Source organism: Camelina sativa, chromosome 13, assembly GCF_030686135.1.
Source record: "Camelina sativa cultivar CO46 ecotype springtype chromosome 13, ASM3068613v1".
NCBI lineage: Eukaryota > Viridiplantae > Streptophyta > Magnoliopsida > Brassicales > Brassicaceae > Camelina > Camelina sativa.
The window spans coordinates 5,064,779-5,081,572 of NC_141892.1; the positions used below are offsets into that span (position 1 = coordinate 5,064,779).

The 16,794-nt window shown below is 36.8% G+C and overlaps 3 protein-coding genes and 1 long non-coding RNA gene across 6 annotated transcripts; 2 read left to right on the forward strand and 2 right to left on the reverse strand.

Annotated features, from left to right (window-relative positions):
- Positions 1-385: 385 nt before the first annotated feature.
- Positions 386-6,071, forward strand: LOC104735306 (uncharacterized). 2 transcript variants are annotated; one of them, XR_002034795.2, is made up of 27 exons: positions 386-523; positions 678-827; positions 966-1,111; positions 1,199-1,255; positions 1,341-1,389; positions 1,478-1,552; positions 1,773-1,898; positions 2,036-2,109; positions 2,203-2,392; positions 2,573-2,798; positions 2,879-2,999; positions 3,113-3,182; positions 3,277-3,398; positions 3,517-3,567; positions 3,655-3,686; positions 3,809-3,860; positions 4,020-4,070; positions 4,152-4,198; positions 4,276-4,353; positions 4,454-4,513; positions 4,620-4,707; positions 4,822-4,904; positions 5,014-5,100; positions 5,304-5,405; positions 5,491-5,604; positions 5,700-5,744; positions 5,869-6,071. It is a non-coding gene; the product is annotated as an uncharacterized LOC104735306 (long non-coding RNA). The 2 variants fall into 2 exon arrangements; XR_002034794.2 differs by having other exon boundaries at positions 3,277-3,382.
- Positions 6,072-7,524: 1,453 nt separating this feature from the next.
- On the reverse strand, positions 7,525-9,936 carry LOC104735307 (photosynthetic NDH subunit of lumenal location 5, chloroplastic). The gene is made up of 7 exons (XM_010455066.3): positions 9,764-9,936; positions 9,455-9,667; positions 9,157-9,310; positions 8,974-9,062; positions 8,275-8,329; positions 8,051-8,136; positions 7,525-7,782 (listed from the first exon to the last, which is right to left on the reverse strand). The coding sequence occupies exons 1-7, from the start codon at positions 9,785-9,787 to the stop codon at positions 7,624-7,626; spliced, it is 780 nt and encodes a 259-aa protein (XP_010453368.1). The 5' UTR covers positions 9,788-9,936; the 3' UTR covers positions 7,525-7,623.
- Positions 9,937-10,539: 603 nt separating this feature from the next.
- Positions 10,540-15,026, forward strand: LOC104735308 (protein MICRORCHIDIA 5-like). 2 transcript variants are annotated; one of them, XM_087480510.1, is made up of 19 exons: positions 10,540-10,661; positions 10,922-10,979; positions 11,075-11,479; positions 11,580-11,692; positions 11,872-11,953; positions 12,052-12,144; positions 12,234-12,318; positions 12,409-12,484; positions 12,561-12,689; positions 12,778-12,876; positions 12,964-13,065; positions 13,168-13,329; positions 13,423-13,518; positions 13,604-13,767; positions 13,862-14,048; positions 14,141-14,217; positions 14,307-14,418; positions 14,513-14,635; positions 14,731-15,026. In XM_087480510.1, the coding sequence occupies exons 3-19, from the start codon at positions 11,119-11,121 to the stop codon at positions 14,797-14,799; spliced, it is 2,130 nt and encodes a 709-aa protein (XP_087336636.1). In that variant the 5' UTR covers positions 10,540-10,661; positions 10,922-10,979; positions 11,075-11,118; the 3' UTR covers positions 14,800-15,026. The 2 variants fall into 2 exon arrangements, with proteins under 2 accessions (XP_087336636.1, XP_087336637.1); XM_087480511.1 differs by having other exon boundaries at positions 10,544-10,661; positions 10,927-10,979.
- A 210-nt stretch (positions 15,027-15,236) lies between these two features.
- On the reverse strand, positions 15,237-16,652 carry LOC104735310 (uncharacterized). Its single transcript, XM_087480512.1, has 2 exons — positions 16,344-16,652; positions 15,237-16,054 (listed from the first exon to the last, which is right to left on the reverse strand). The coding sequence occupies exons 1-2, from the start codon at positions 16,531-16,533 to the stop codon at positions 15,429-15,431; spliced, it is 816 nt and encodes a 271-aa protein (XP_087336638.1). The 5' UTR covers positions 16,534-16,652; the 3' UTR covers positions 15,237-15,428.
- Positions 16,653-16,794: the final 142 nt, after the last annotated feature.

A 16,794-nucleotide genomic window follows, 5' to 3' on the forward strand; every position in this document is an offset into this window, starting at 1 on the left:
AAAGATGTATCCAGAATGGTTGGCCAAATCAGCCTAAGCTGAAAAACAAACGTGTATTGGTAAATTTAGAAAGTAGACTTTTTAGATACAAATCGATCAGAGATATACGCTCAACAAATCCGACTACAAGAGAGACCCTTACAAACACCTTACTAAGAAACTTCCAATCTGTTCTAATGATTATTCTCGCCATATTAAAAAGGGAAAGCCCACGGCTTAACAAAAAACAAAAGGCCCACTAACCTTGCTTAGAAAGTCCAATCAATTCAAGTAGAAGTGAAAAAGTAAAATTTCCTTTTTTCTTGTAAAGGAAAATTTCCAATTGTTATATTTTTGGTAGAGACCTCTCCGTTTATAAATACTCTCATATAATCTGGTCTTTGTTAATCAGACGCTTCAGTTCAGAGAGAGTGAGAGAGACCGAGAGCGAGAGAGTGAGAGATCCTAACGACGAGATCACGGTCGATTCTAATGGCGACGAGAGAGAGAGAGAGAGAGCAAACAAACATAAACTAAGTCAGAGGTAAACTTTTCGTGTTCTTCTAAACCTATAAGGAATCAATTTGATTTTCGTGTGAATGTTTTTGCTTTCTGAGATAAGGGTTTCGCTTTTGTAGTGTATATAAGGGAATCTGAAGGAATGGGTTTGTTTGTTTCTTTTGGGTGAGACGAAACAGGTTTTTGTGTTCGTGTTCTCGCCAGGACGGACGATGATGTCTTGACTCAGAACACAAAAACACGGTCGCCGGCGTCTTCTTACAAGGTAACCTAGGCTAGGTCTTTGTCTTGTTGGCGCTGTTCCTCTTGTTCGACAAGAGGGCAAAAAGGTATCTTTTTTTTAACCTAATAAGAATCGATTTGTCGATGTTTTGGTTTTGAGATAAGTGTTTCGTTTTTGTATATATGGGATCTTAATTAATTAATGGGTTTGTTGTTTCTTTCTTTTGGGTGGTGAAACGAAACAGGTTTGTGTCTTTGTTCGTGTGTTCCAACCAGAACGATGACTCTGATTTTTTTTTCAAGGACGTACGGAGTAGATTCAGAACAAACACGGTTGCCGGCGTGTTCTTACAGTAACGTAACAAGATCAAACTGACTCTAATTGTTATAGGTGGTGTCTTTGACTCAATTTGTCTTCCTTCCTCTTCCACTTCAATTTGCAAATCTTTTTAAGTCACCAAGTTGCTTTAAATTGCAGATTCTGTTTTATTTGTTAATTTGCCTGTGAAACGAGCTAAATGGAGTCAAGAAGCAGGTACATTGTTTTTTATTTGTTTCTCTTTTTTTTTTTTTTTATCAACAGTGTAACAAGAATCTCAGGTTTATGTTTTGTTTTGCAGGTTTGCAGAAATTGGATGTCTTTGAAAAGCTTGAAGCTAAGTGTATAAGGTATGAAACAAATATTAGTTCCATGAAACTTATAAACGATTCTAACTAACTTTTTTTTTTCTTTTTTTCTCTTGTTTCTTGCCAATAGTTGAAGATGTTTATTAAGCTCTGCACTCCATGTCTCCATCTTTTGCCTGCACCACCACATCTGCCAGAATTCCAGGTAAATACCCTCCATCAGAGATTATTATCACTTTAGAACAGACTCATAGCTTGATGATCTGTTTTAGACATGTACAAGATCCAGGTATCCAGGTATTTACTTGTCTTCTTCTATACCTATGAATCGATTTTGATTTTCGTGTGATTTTTTTTTGCTTTTGAAATAAGAGTTTCGCTTTTGTATTATCAATGTGTTTGTTTCTTTCTTTTGAGTGAAACAGGTGTGTGTTCGTGTGTTCCAACCAAGACGATGGTTCATTGACTCTGATTTTTTCAAGGATGAAGTAGATTCAGACCAAAAATGGTTGCGGGTGTTCTTACAGTAACAACATCCAACTTATTAAAAGGTAACAATGGTCTTTCTTCCCTTGTCCATTTCCATAAAACTGAGTCGAATTTGCTTTTTAATCCCAATAGTACCTTTTTAATCCCAAGAAGCAGGTACATTGTGTTTTATTTGTTTCTTCTCCTTTTTTTTTGGAAGGATGGAGTTGTAAATTCAGAACAAACACGGTCGCCGGCGTATTCTTACATCAAACTGATCGATTACAAAATAAGGTAATAGATAGGTCTTTGTCTTCTCGGCGTTGTTCCTCTTGTTATAGTTTCTTTTTTCTTTTCTTTCTAATGTGTTGATTCTTTCCACTGCAGGGAGACGAGTGTTAGTACCATAGCTAGCACTACCAATCTCATTCATCAAAATATCAAAGCCATCACAAGGCGACGAGAGAGAGAGAGAGAGAGAGAGAGAGAGAGAGAGAGAGAGAGAGAGAGAGAGAGAGAGAGAGAGAGAGAGAGAGAGAGAGAAAGAGAGAGAGAGAGAACAAAAACAAGTCAAGAGGTATCTTTTTAAACCCTATTGAGTCGATTTTGATTTTTTTTATTCTATTATTATTACAGAGGTGGTATCGATGTTTTGCTTTTGAAATAAGAGTGTCGTTCTTGTATTATATGGAGATCTTAATTAAGTAATGGGTTTGTTGTGTCTTTCTTTCTTTTGGCTGGTGAAACAACGAAACAGGTTTGTGTGTGTGGCTGTGTGTTCTATAGGTTTAGCACTGAGAGGGGACTTATCTGGTAAGTATGTTGTCAGGACGGTGATGTGTGGTTTTGTTGAGTTGTCATGATGCGTCTCTGGAGATCTAGCACTTTGAGCCCAATTGATCTTTATACCTGTCTTCTTAGCTTCTATCATGTTGTTAGTCGAAGCTTTAAAATGCCAATGACAAGAGACTGCATCTGCCCAGGTATGAAGTTTAGAACACTTAATTACCTTATTGTCTAATACTTATATGTATTTACATTATTGGTTGTCTTTCTTTTTCAGTGATAGGCTTCCTGCTAGTTCCAATTCTGACATGACTAGTGATCCTGGTGGCTGGTGTTGTAACTTGTAAGGAACTACCTAAATCTTTTGGTAGAGAGAAGAAGCTCAATCGTCAAGTCAGGCAAGTCAGACTCATTACTCACAGTTACTCAATACATTCGCTTCAATTCCCCATCCATATTGACTGAGATTTTTTTTTTGTTGGTTTTGTTTTTCCTGCTTGTCCTTCTCTAGATGATGGAGATATTATTAGGGATGATGATGCTGAATCGTGGACCCAAATGATGGTAGAATCCTCTTCACTGTAAGTCATCTCAAAATCCTCTCCTTTTCTTTATTTTGTTCTGTTTCAAGTTTATCTATCTGGTTGATCCTTTTTTTTTTGGTTGAACAACAAGGTACTACTGAAGTGGAACTCGGCGACAAGGCACTAGAATTCAAAGCAAAACCCTTTGAACAAAAAGGTACTTGTCGTTGCCTCATGCCAACAATTCCCTTCCACAGGTAATAAACAATTGAGGTAATAAATAACTTCTTGGATGTTTGTTTGGATTAGATTCATCTCCTCACTTTTACGTGTTTAGATTCATCTTGTAGTCAATGCAATTGTTAATTGATAAATCGTAATGCAATCTCAGATACTCGAAGAGCACAGCCTCTGAAGAGAGCTAAATGGACTCAAGAAGCAGGTACATTGTGTTTTATTTTTTTCTTGTTCTTTTTTTTTTTTAATCAACAGCGTAACAAGAATCTCAGGTTTATGTTTCATTTTGCAGGTTTTCTTGAAAAGCTTGAAGCTAAGTATAAGGTATGAAACAAACATTTTCTAGTATAATCTCAGATTTGTTTTTTCACTAAGGCTGGTTGTCATAATTCAGACTTAGAAAAATATATTAAGGAAGCTTTCTCTAATTCTCTGTTTTTGTGCAGATCGGAGATATGCTATGAGTTTGAAGAATGAACAGGTTTTAGAACCAAAAAGGTAACAACATCAAACTGATTCTTTTTGTTGTAGGTGTCTTTGACTCCATACGTCTTCCTTTCTCGTTCACTTTAATTTGCCAACCCTTAAGTCAACAAGTTGCTTTATATCGCAGATTCTGCTTTATTTGTCAATTTATAAACTGTAATGCAATTTCAGATACTCGAAGAGCACGGCCTGTTAAGAGAGCTAAATGGAGTCAAAAAGCAGGTACATTGTGTTTTATTTATTTCTTATTTATTTTTTATCAACAGTATAACGAGAATCTCAAGTTTATGTTTCGTTTTGCAGGTTTTCATAAATTGGATGTGTTTAAGAAGCATGAAGCAAAGTATAAGGTATGAAAAAGACATTTTGCAGTAAAGTTGTTTTTTTGAGCTCTCCATAGTAACATTTTTGAGTTATGTTTGCTTAGGCTGAAGGAGAAGATGATGAAGAAGTTGAAGAATCAGAGGGAGAAGAATCTGATTACGGAGATTATGATTATGATCAGGTTCCTCTTATTGTCAAAATTAATTGTGGAATGCAACATTGTGATTCTTCTTCTCAAGTTTCTTTAAAACTTTGTTATTCTTAAATGTTTGTTTTTGCAGAATCAATCAAGACTTCGATGATGGTGACAGACAATTATAATCAGGCAGATGATGGTGAATGTAAGCATCAATCTTTATTTTCTGTTTCCTTACAAATATTGTTTCCATGGAACTTATAAACGATTCTAAGTAACTTTTTTTTTTTTCTGTTGTTTCTTGCCAATAGTTGAAGATGTTTTGTCAGCTCCTTCTTCAATAAGCTCTTCACTTCACCACATCTGCCAGAATTCAGATCATCCGGGAACTTACTGGAGGTCAGTATTAAGTGTACACAGAAATATAAATTTGTTCTTGATTATCTTTATAATTTTTCCATATGTTGTGGTTATCAAATTGTCAAAGATTGTGTCTTTCTTTGTTGAATATAGGTATTTACAATGGGCATCCTCGGGGCTTTACCACAAAAGGTGAGGAAGTTCGCTTTTGTACCGAGTCCTATTCTGCAAGTGAGGTATCATGTTTTCGCATTTACTAGAGTGTTAATTTTGCTGGAAAAGTATTTGACGTCTGGTTTAATGTACGAGTTGCTCAATTGCATTCTTGTTTCTGATTCATCTTAGGTTGATCACATTGCTCGTGTTGCATTTGATTTTGCCAACCAAAGGTGCGGTAATCTTTGTTCAGTTGACAAGGCTACTATCTTGGAGGTAAATTCTTGATAACTGCCGGAGGTTCTCTCTCTTGTTCCCTTTCTTTTAATGTTGTTACCGTTTAATTTCATTTGCGAGAACTTACTGTTTTTTGCGTAGAATTAGTGGTGGTACTTATCGAATTGAATGATGTTAGTATTAGAAATTGGCGAGATCTTTTTTTTTTTGAAGAGAGGGATTGCGTTTGTGTTCTGTATCAGGAGATGCCCATTGGAAGAGCTGCTTTGGGAGTTCCCTTTCCGGAGGATACCATCTCTACTGCAAATGAATCAAGATGCAATGCTTCTTGGAGCCATTGGAGGGTCTGTCTTCTCAAGTTATGTTAATTGCTCTCACATTTCTTTGGGGAAATACAGTTTCTCATATTTTCATGTTGGTATAATTTAGGGTACAAGTTGGATAACAATGAAAAGCATCTGAGGCCTGAGAAGGGGTTACTTCAGCTTCGTGCAGGTCTTAAAAGTATTTGCAAATCTGAGACCTGCTACAGTTGTGCCACAGGTAACAATCCTCAGCCTAATCTCAGAAATTTCTTGGTAGCCTGAAGTTTGTTTCTTGTGTGAACTTCGGTTTTTTTTTTTTTTTGAACCTTGAAGGGAGAGGGGAGCAGAAGTTGTTGGTCCAGTGGATGCTTACATGAGGTCAGTTTAATTGGTTTATTAAAACTGATCGTATCTCTTTGTTTTTCTCGTTCTGTAGTGGGACAGTATCTTTAATTAGTTTATTAAAACTGATTTCTGTTTTCTTTCTTCTTTTGTATCACAGGAGACAAGAAAATTGCGTATTGCCATGAACAAGCTTCTGCACAACATCAAGTCTGAACAAAACATCATCCTCTAGCCAACTATTATTTGCTACTAACATTGAAACGAGGCTAAGTGGTAGATATATTGTTTCAACGATTAACTTAACACAATAACAAGAAAAGTGGAGAAGTAATATAAGAGAGAATCCAAATTAAAAAGCCACTGAAAAGCAAATTGATGCAGAAACTCTAAATAATAGTAGCAGATTCATGTTTGAATAAACTTGAGCAACAAGAGAGGGACAAAAGTTTCACTTGATGCATTAGTTAGTTTATCAGGAAAAGAACTCTCTGGAGCTTGTGAGCTCTGGGAAGCATCAGCAGATCCGTGGCAAGTTGCAGCCTGGCTTTTTTTATCTCTTTCCCAAGCAGGGACTTGGAGCAGCTTAAGACATGGGAATTTCTCCAGGAAAGGTTCCATTTGCTTAAACTCCTCGGTTTGTCTTCTTCTTGTAGAAGCAAACTGGTTACGCATCTCTTGGAGAGAAAGAAGTTGAAGCAGCGTCCTTCGTCAACAGGAATGACAATGTGTAGCAAAGCATCTCATCAGGTAGACCACTGATTCTTCTATCCATCACTTACCAAAACCCTAGGAAAAAAATTCTCTTTTCACACTTAAAAACAGAAGACATGAGTTCACTTGGGCGTTCACCTCGTTGGTAAAGTCGTCAAGTCCGAAACTTTCAGCTTCAAGAGACGCAAATTTATATAATTCGCAACCAAATTAGGGTCGAAAAGCCAAAGCGAAGACTTTAGGGTATTTTGAAAACAAAGATGCTTTCAGTGAGTGAGAAATGGTTACTTCCACGGCAGGAATGCTAAGGTTGGAGTCGGAGCGATCAATGTCACAAGTAAACTTAGAAGCAAACTTACTTTATATATTATTTGGTTCGTTTGGGTTTAAAACCAAACAAGAACCAAAACCAAATTAGAAGCAAAACCAAACCTAACTAAGTTTGTTGAATGCATTGACTTTTGTGTCATGCCACGATGCCGCACGGCAAAAAATCACAAGTGACGTGAAGCGCCAATCTCTAATTAACGTGAAACAGAACTCGGTTACCGTTCTCTAATTAACCGAACTAATCAATCCGATTTTTTCTTTTGCAGTAAAAAGTAACATATCTGTTGGACCTAGTCGTGAAACACGAGTTTTTGTTGAGTTTAGGTTTCAGCAAATTCATGTTAATAGATTTAGAAAGTAGGCTTTATATACAAATGGATGGGGGATATGTGCAACAGATCCGCTGTAGCACATAGGTTAATTTCAAATTGATGAAATCCGGGTTCAAATTTCGGCAACGGATTTTTTTTTTTTTTTTTTTTACGTATCTGTTGGACCGAGTCTTGAAACACAAGAGTTTTTATTGAGTTTAGGTTTCAGCAAATTCATGTTTTTTAATAATGTATTCAGAAAAGTTGACCAAATCAACCTAAGCTGAAAAACAAACATGTGTTAATAGATTTAGAAAGTAGGCTTTATATACAAACGGATGGGAGATATGTGCAACAGATCCGCTGTAGCACACAGGTTAATTTCAAATTGATGAAATCCGGGGTCAAACCCCGGCAGCGGAATACTTTTTCTTATATTTTTTTGTAGTCAAGAAAGAAAATGTAAAGGAATTCAATCCATTCCACAAAAGAAAGCGTGTAAAATGCAAACACATAGGCTCCATCTCATGTCTACAAGGTTTTAGTTTTAGATCTTATACTCAAGCTTCAGACATTGGAAGTTGACCACAGTCTGCTATGACGACTTTCTTTCTGGGGCGGTCACCTCTGTCTGTCTCTTGTTCCTCTATCAGCTTCACCACTTCCATTCCTTCTAATACTTGCCCAAACACCACATGCCTTCCGTTCAACCATGACGTCTGTCCACATCACGTCTCATATTAATATGATATACACTCAATTTAGCAAGAAAGATCAAATGGCTCTTCGTTAAAATCAAAATCCAATGTCAAGATTCGATTCTCTAGGTCATCTAATAGATTTCTATATAAGACCCGTGTTCTGATGGACTATTGATGCTAGAGGATTACATTGAGCGAAATTCTTGCCTACTTATAAGATACTGTATAACTTCTAATTTCACATTAGTGCTTAACCAGAGAGGGAGGTTTTATTATAAGTTATTACCGTAACAGTGCAGATAAAGAACTGACTTCCATTTGTATTAGGGCCAGCATTTGCCATACTCAGAACTCCTGGTCCGACATGGGATACTGCAACATATTGCACATTATTACTTATCATGAAATATTATATATAAGGGAGCATTCTGAGTATGAATGACAAAGCAAAGCTGGGCAGAGTGAAAAAAGAAGGAAACAGATCTACATGTGAAATAAGGATAGACTTACACTTGAAATTCTCATCCTTGAATGTCCTGCCATATACACTTTTACCTCCAGTTCCCTGCTCAAAAATTAGACTTCTGTATCATTATAATGAAAATTATACTAGCAGTTACTAGAATGAGCTTCGGTTTCTGAGATGTGCAGAAACAGAAAAAGAACAACATAATTGCTAGATGAGACATGCAGAGAAGACCTACAGCTAGCTATATATCCAAGAAACGGTATATAAGTTCCCTACGTCTCCAGCTGAGGTATTACTTATATGAAAGAACTTAAGTCTAAAATGGGAGGCATAGTTTTTATAAAGCCACTGATATCATGGTATGCCTCAAGCTTCTTCAAATTGACCTTTGGCAGAAACTACATTCTACCCCCACTACTTGGAACATATAGAGTGGGAGGATTCAAGGAACTCCATGGCAGTCAGAAAGAGATTTATGGATAGGAGCATACTCCACTCATTCTAAGATTTATAGATAGGAGCATACTCCACCCAATCTATCTTCTAAATAGCTCAACACATCTACGCTTGGCAAATATACAAGTGTGTGTGGTGAAGTTTCTTCTTCTTAGTTTACGAGAGGCACTACTAATGTAACAATGTTATTTCAGGATTAGATAGAAACAGAATATGAACTCAAATGAAGCTAACAAAAGACAGAGAACCGTGCTATAAATGATTCCGCCAGAAAAAAAACTCACATTGCCCTTCTCAAAGTCCCCTCCCTGAATCATGAAATCTTTGATGACACGATGGAATGTCGAACCCTTGTAGCCAAATCCCTTCTCACCTAAGCAAGATCAATCACATTCACTGACCCGCATATAAACCACATACTTGTGCAAAGGATCACATCCCATATGATATGATATTTGGACACTTACCTGTGCATAAAGCACGAAAGTTCTCCACAGTTTGGGGAACATCATCACCATACAATCCAATAACAATCCTCCCAGCTAACTTACCCACTGGATTTCCAACACTTATATCGAAATACACCTTGTGCGTTATCTTCGATTGGGGTTCTGTAACAAGCTGTGTAATACGAAATCCACATTATGATTCCAATAGCTTTTTTTTGGCAAATCTAATGAACAAACCCTAGAGTTTGAAGAATCAATCGACTCAATAATTACAATTCCATCATACAAAGATTAGGAGATGAGAGAATTATCTAACCTCAGCATTCGATTGAACCGAGAAGCAGCGGTTGTTTCTTTTGGTAGAAGACGTATGAAGGAGGAGCGATGAGGCGGAGAAGGGAGTTAAAGACGAAAACGAGATTGAATCGAAGGCGGATTTGGTGGCGAATCGGAAAGAGGTAGATGTGAGAGCGGACGAATTGATCTGATAAAGTCGTCGTGGTGCAGCTGAGAACGACTTCGGATTTGACTATGATAAATACCAAAATATATGAGCATGAGAATAAGAAGAAGCGGAAAGGTAATTAAAAAAAAAAAAAAAATCAAAAGGAAAAGGAAAACGAACCAGAGTCATCGAGAAGGCCGCCATGGGAGCTCGCGTTTGTTTGGTTGGTGAGTGACGACGATGAGTGTGTGTGTGTGTGTGATAATAGCACGAATGAGCCTGAGAGACATTATATTCGAGGTAATTTACAGTTATGCCATTCCTGCTGACATGGCCTCCAATCGAGTCAAATTTGAGTGGGTGGGTATTCGAATTTGAAGGACAACTATGCAAATTGCAAAGAAATATACTTTAAATCCATATTTATGAAACAAATTCAGTATACTTTTAATTTTAAAAATTAAATATTTATTTAGTTTATATTTTATAATTAAACGAAATTATAAATTAATTAGGGTTTATAAATAAGAATTAGAGTTTAGATTTTACAATTCAACGAAATTATATGTCGGTTTGAGTTTACAAATAAAGTGGTTAGAGTTTATATTTTACAATTAGAATGACATTATATATTGGATTGGATTTACAAATAAGGTGATTAGGATTTAGACTATGAATGATTTAGATTTTACAATTATAACAAAATTATATGTCGGTTTGGTTTATAAAAAAGCGGTTTGGATTTTTTATTTTTACAATGATGTATACAAATTTTGTTTTCTTATCTTATAAAGGTAATTTGTAATTAATTTTTCTCCAAAATAAGGTAATTTGCAATTAAAAAAATTGCCAAAAAGGTAATTAGTAAAAGATTGACCAAAAACAAAAAGGTAATTGATAGAAAAGTAATAATTGTTAGTAATATAAATATGGGCTATCATAACCAACCATAAATCATTCATTACACTTTTTTATATATTAGTTGTCTATCCTAGAATCGCTAAGTTGTTTTGTTATCTACTCGATGTTTTATTCGAATTCAGAAATCCGAACGCTGGTTCTTGTTTTCTTGATTCAGGTTAGAGCAAAACTGAATTTCCTTTTTTTTCATTAAAAGATTTTAATTAATCATATTTTCATGTATATTCAGTTATTCACAATCTCTATAAGTGGTTCAAAGTTTATCTTATGATGAACTGTTCTAAAAAGAGCAAATATGTCTCAATTGAATTGAAAAGGGGCATAAGAGGAAATTCCATAAACAGAAATTTATAGGGTTGGTAGGGTTTAGAGCAAATTAAGAAAAATAAAACTAAATTACTTTTTATTAATGGATAGCGCAGGTGGGCTTGAGGGTTAGAAACGTAATTGGGCCCGGGAAGCTGGAAGGTTATTTGTAAGTGGCGCCACTCTCTTTTCTATAAAGACGTTCCCCATTACTTGAGTAGTCCGAGTCGTGTCTCACGTCTCTCTCTCTCTCTCCCACTTCAGGCTGCTTCGAATTCGAAACCCTAGAAGCTTCTTCTACTGCAACCATGGATTCTTCTCAAACCAATTCCAAGAAACCGCCCCTGGTGATCGGAGGTATGGCCGATTCTGGTGGTACAAACCCTAAATTCCAATCAGGTGCCCCCGATTCGACCCTCGGGGATGGCTTCTCCAATCCGGGACTTAAGAGAGATTCAAGAAACTATGAGAACGATGATGATGATATTAATAGCTTGTCTACCAAGAAACCGAGGACCACGACGATCGGGAACACCTCTCAGGGTTGTCAAAAAATCGTCCCCTTGGATGTGAAACCATTGACGATCGTGCCACCTGAAACTCCGAAGCTCTCTAGACAGTTTTGGAAAGCTGGCGAGGACGACGAATCTGTGCCTCTACCTCACTATTGTAATTGACCACTTGTCCTTGATCTCAACCGAGATTTTGAGATCTTTCGTTTGCAATTGGAAACCCTAATTTGTGCGAATTTTGTGTTGCATGCAAGCAGGTAGCAATGATGCGGCGGTTAGGGTCCACCCTCAATTTCTTCATGCGAACGCCACAAGCCATAAGTGGGCACTTGGAGCTTTGGCTGAACTTCTTGACAATTCTCTAGACGAGGTAACTTATATATATATATATATGAATGCTTCATCTTTATTGTGAAATTGACTATTTCTTTATATATCCATATCAGTCAAACAACCAAGACTTTTATTAGTCTTCCTTGGTCAATTTTTATTGTCCGTAACAGAACCTCATTAGAATTTATATAATTCGTATGGTTTTGTGTAACACAGGTTAATAATGGGGCTACATATGTTCATGTCAATACAGCAACTAATGAAAGAGACGGAAAAAGCAACATTCTAATTGTTGAAGGTTAATCTAACTTCTTAGCTGTGATGATTAGCCTTAATTAGTCCTTAACCACTGATTTGTATATATGATTATGAAATCTCTAAACTGATGCATTGCAGACAATGGAGGTGGGATGAATCCTAGTACGTTTAGAGAGTGCCTTTCTTTAGGGTATTCAAGAAAACGCAATATGGCTAATAGGGTTGGTCAATGTAAGCCTCTCCAAATTCATTATCGTAGCTATTTTCTTTTAGCTCTGTTCTTGGTATTAATCTTCAAATTTGTAAAACAAACAATGTAGATGGGAATGGATTCAAAACTAGTACAATGAGGCTTGGTGCTGATGCAATTGTCTTCTCACGTTGTCGAGGAACCAATGGAAACAAGTGAGTTATTTCACAACATCATTTTGATTCTTACCTTCTTTTTGTTTTCGCTTTTTCGATTTCATCTGTGTTTTTTTATCTCTGTTTCAGTCCGACACAGAGCATTGGCATGCTATCATATACGTTTCTTTACGAGACAAGAAAGTGTGAAGCAATTGTCCCCACGGTAAAAAAAATTCTTATATTGATTGCTTATCTTCTCAAAACATTACGTCTTAAACTTTGTTTTCTTCACTGCGTAGGTTGATTATGAGTTGGTCAATAACGAGTGGAAGGAGATAGTTTATAACTCCAGAGATGAGTGGTCTGATAATTTAGAGACCATAATGAAGTGGTCACCTTACCTATCAGAACAAGACTTATTGGACCAGGTTTTGTTATACATATATACAGAATATATCCTTTTGTTATATATATATATACCTTTTTATTTTATCTCATACTTGTTAAATGATACAGTTTGATCACCTAGAAGAGCAAGGTACTCGGATCGTGATATATAATCTATGGGAGGACGATGAAGGGAAGTTGGAACTTGACTTTGATACAGACCCTCATGTAAGATCACTTACCAAGACTTTTTCAATACAGTCAATTTGGGATTAATATAAGTAACAGAAATGTTGTTGTGTGTTTTGTCTACAGGATATTCAACTCAGAGGTGTAAACAGAGATGAGAAGAACATCGAAATGGCCAAAGCTAATCCTAACTCGAGGCATTTCCTGAGTTATCGACACTCACTACGTGTATGTAGTTTCCATGTTTCTTAACACAATGCAATTTGCTAACTATTCTACTTCAAGTGTTCATTGATTTAATGTCTGTTTTTTTTTTCTTTCTCTATGCAGAGTTATGCATCGATTCTGTATCTCGAACGTCCATCAAATTTCAGAATCATTCTTCGTGGTAAAGATGTTCAACATCACAGCATCTTAGACGACATGATGATGATGGAAGAGAAAACATACAAACCTATGCGTTCTCCAGAATGGTCATCAGATCAAGCCGAGGTAATTATAATACCTTACCTTAGTCTTCTTACTTTTCATAGTCTCTGAAACAATCTTTAAAATCTCTCTGTGATTTCCCAACTAAAAAAACAGATGTGTGCTACTATAAAGCTTGGCTTTGTGAAAGATGCTCGTCATCACATTGACATACAAGGGTTCAATGTTTACCATAAGAACCGGCTTATCAAGGTGACTTCTTTAACTCACAGCTGATTTAGTGGTATAGTTTTTTCTTGATTATCTTGTTTACATTTCTTCTTGTGTTCTTCATCAGCCATTTTGGAGGGTTTGGACTGCTGCTGGAAGTGATGGACGCGGTGTTATTGGTATATTGGAAGCTAATTTCATACAACCAGCTCATAATAAGCAAGGTTTTGAGCGAACTGCGGTTCTTGCTAAACTTGAAGGCCGATTGATTCATCACCAAAAGCAGTACTGGTATTTACTAAACATTCTCCACTACTATATATACCTCTCAGGTTAGTTTTGAGGTTTTGGACTTATTCACTCAAGTCATGTTTTTATTTGATAGGTCTTCAAGGTGCCAAGAGATTGGTTATGCTCCAAGACGGAAACAAAAAAGTTATTATGAAAGTAATGTTACAGAAACCACTCGGCCTTTGAACAAGACAAACCTTAATAGGGGACCATCTCCTACTGCAGCACCAGCTCCATCCAGGCAAAATGTTGAATCATTTGTAAGAAACCAAAACACTCAGGTAAAAAAATAAAGCTTCTTGTACTAATATATGTATCTTCATTTGTTCTACTTCTAATATACGAGTCTCTAATAAATCTCTCTGCAAAATAGGTTAATACACAACAAGCAAGTGCTGTAAAAATACAACCTGAGATCAGGTCTACGAACAAAAACCCTCTTGGGAGAAGGTTCGCTCTCTGATGTTTTCTCTGAATAATCTGAATTAATGTCATCTTCTTCGGTACCATATTAATTTGAAATATCTCTTGTATTGTAGTTTCCAAGAAACAGGCTCATTTAATCTAGAAGCAGAGTTGCAGAAGGTGAAACAGAAGTCAGCCGAACTGGTCTCTGAGTTGCAGAGAGAAAAAGCACAACTTCAGTTGCAAGTAACACCTCTTTTCTCTTACAATATTTTGACTTTGTTTTATTTTTTGGTGGCGATAATGAATTTCATCGTTTGACATCAATATGAACCAACAGCTTGAGGAGTCAAAAGCTAAGATCCAAAACTTGGAAAATCGGCAGGAGGGAGTGAATAAAATCTTTCATGAAGAAAGAGCCCGCAGAGATGTGACTGAGAATGCCTTAAGGAAGAAACTAAGGGTTAGTCCTTTCTGTAATTTACCACATAAGAAAATATACACATTTTTATTTTTAATTTACCATATATACTCAAATCATTTGGTATAATGCAACAGGAAGCTTCTGATGAGATCGATGGGCTAAAGAGGCAAGTGGAGACCTTTAAAGGAAAACACATGTTGTAAACATAGTGTCAAGAATCAAGATACTCTTTTCTAGGTTTTTTTTGGGGTTATGTTTTAAGGTTTGTACTTGTACATGAAACTTCTATCCTTCAGCAGTATGTTTATATTCAGCCGACTTAGGGACTGTTGTGAAAGACCCCAACTCAGTTTGTAAGCATGCAATGTTTTTGTGTTAATTAAGCTCAAACATATAAACATATATAATATCAATCTCAACTTTCACCAAAGTCAAGATTAGTAGTAGACATGTGACCACGCTCACACACTCAACATTAGCCTATTTCTATGTATGCTATTTCTTTCACAGCTGATAACAGTCACTGAATACGCTATACTCTTTAGGTTGCATTCTTGATGATGCGTCATCGTTCATGGACTTGCATTGACGTTAACAACGTGTTAGAAATATATACCGTGTAATAAGAGAAATGGCTCTGTTTTACCAAATCCATCAAAACTTTCCTCCTTAAACCAAATCTTAATCTTCTGTAATTGAAGAATAATTACACATTAATAAGTAATCAAATCGTAAACACACACAATTAACCTCAAAACAGAGGATATGATAGCAAAATAAAATAACACAGAGGAAGCCAAATGTGGAGGTAAAGAGAAGAATCATCTGGTCCCTAAAGATTGTGATCTCCTGGAGGAAAACGTGGAAGATAAGGTAACCAAGTTGTCGGATCTTTCCAATCGAGTGCCGGTAATGCCGGATTCGGGTTTCCGAATGGTAGAAAAGGGAAAGGGAAAGACGGAAGCGGCGGTAGAGTCGGCAAAGGCATATTCGGATATGGCCAAGGGAACCAATACGGTGGCAGATAAGGCCAGAAGAATTTCGAATCTCTGAATCTCTTATCCTTCTTCTCTTCTTCCTCTTTCTCTCTGCGGTGATGTCTCTTCTTGCCGCCAACGCCGCACAGTGTGGTGTTTTTATGGGAAGGTTTGTAGCTGAGTGCGCTTAAGCTGTAGATACAGACACGATCTTGCTTCGATTTGATGGATACTTCGTTGGTTGCAGTTTGGAAAACGGGGATGCTGCAGCCTCCGTTGTTGTCGGAGGAGGTTTTGAGTAGCTTGGCGCTGCATTGAGATGCTATGGCGATTCCATCCACGCAATCGATGCCATCAACGTGAGGGATCTCGATTTTGTAAACGCCGCTTCTGTCTGTTGTTCTGTTTACTGATATGTTCACTTCCTCTGCTGTTTTTGGTGAACTTGCTTTGAATCTACATATCACATGAACTTCCACACCTGACGTCAAAACCAATTTAGAAACCATATCAGATCGAACAGGATTTACAAGTCGTAAATTTCCATATAACTTGAAGTTCAAGAACAGTTCTTGTAATGTTAAAATCTAGATCCCTCTTTATTACCCTTGCAAGAAATAGCTCTGTTTTTTGAGAAAGTGTTAATGAAAACCAAAATTGTATCGAATCTAATAAAACGGTAACCAGATTGACCAATCTTATATCCTAAGTTACTAGATAATAAGTCTAAAGACAGTTCATGTGACGTTTAAATCAAGGACCCTCCTGACCTTGTAAGAAATAGCTCTGTCTTGAGAAAGTGTTGATAGAACACGTGTCGCAGTAGACAACTCCGACGACTGTGATGCGAGAAGAAGGGTCCACGTTTGCATCAGGTGGTGACCGGCCACGACCACGGCCTAAAGCTTGATCTGTCAAGGAAGAAGCCAGAAGCAGAAGATAGAGGAGAGGAAGGTACATTGTGGCTAATCTCACTCGCTCTCTCTCTTCTGTTCTTTTTTTGATGATAATGTATGTATGTGTGTGTGTGTGTGTGTGTGTGTGTGTGTGTGTGTGTGTGATTGCAATATATTCAGTCCGTGATCTATTTTTGACCCCAACACACTGTTTAACTAAAATTCTTTATCCACTACAGAACAAAGACATGTGAAGAGCCTTTTTTGGCTCATTCTGGTGTTACAATGTGAGAAATGCTCATGTAGAAGAAATCTAATTTGGATC

Bases quoted from the DNA above. Each gene is read 5' to 3' on its own strand.
- LOC104735307 (XM_010455066.3), bottom strand. From the start codon at position 9,787: ATGGCGGCCTTCTCGATGACTCTG. The intron at 9,668-9,763 runs GTTCGTTTTCCT...TATTTATCATAG, and splicing joins CGGCCTTCTCGATGACTCTG to TCAAATCCGAAGTCGTTCTC. The intron at 8,330-8,973 runs GTGAGTTTTTTT...ATTTTTGAGCAG, and splicing joins GGGACTTTGAGAAGGGCAAT to GGAACTGGAGGTAAAAGTGT.
- LOC104735308 (XM_087480510.1), top strand. From the start codon at position 11,119: ATGGATTCTTCTCAAACCAATTCCAAGAAACCGCCCCTGGTGATCGGA. The intron at 11,480-11,579 runs GTAATTGACCAC...GCATGCAAGCAG, and splicing joins TGTGCCTCTACCTCACTATT to GTAGCAATGATGCGGCGGTT. The intron at 14,419-14,512 runs GTAACACCTCTT...ATGAACCAACAG, and splicing joins AAGCACAACTTCAGTTGCAA to CTTGAGGAGTCAAAAGCTAA.
- LOC104735310 (XM_087480512.1), bottom strand. From the start codon at position 16,533: ATGTACCTTCCTCTCCTCTATCTTCTGCTTCTGGCTTCTTCCTTGACA. The intron at 16,055-16,343 runs GTCAGGAGGGTC...TTTTGACGTCAG, and splicing joins ACAGAGCTATTTCTTACAAG to GTGTGGAAGTTCATGTGATA.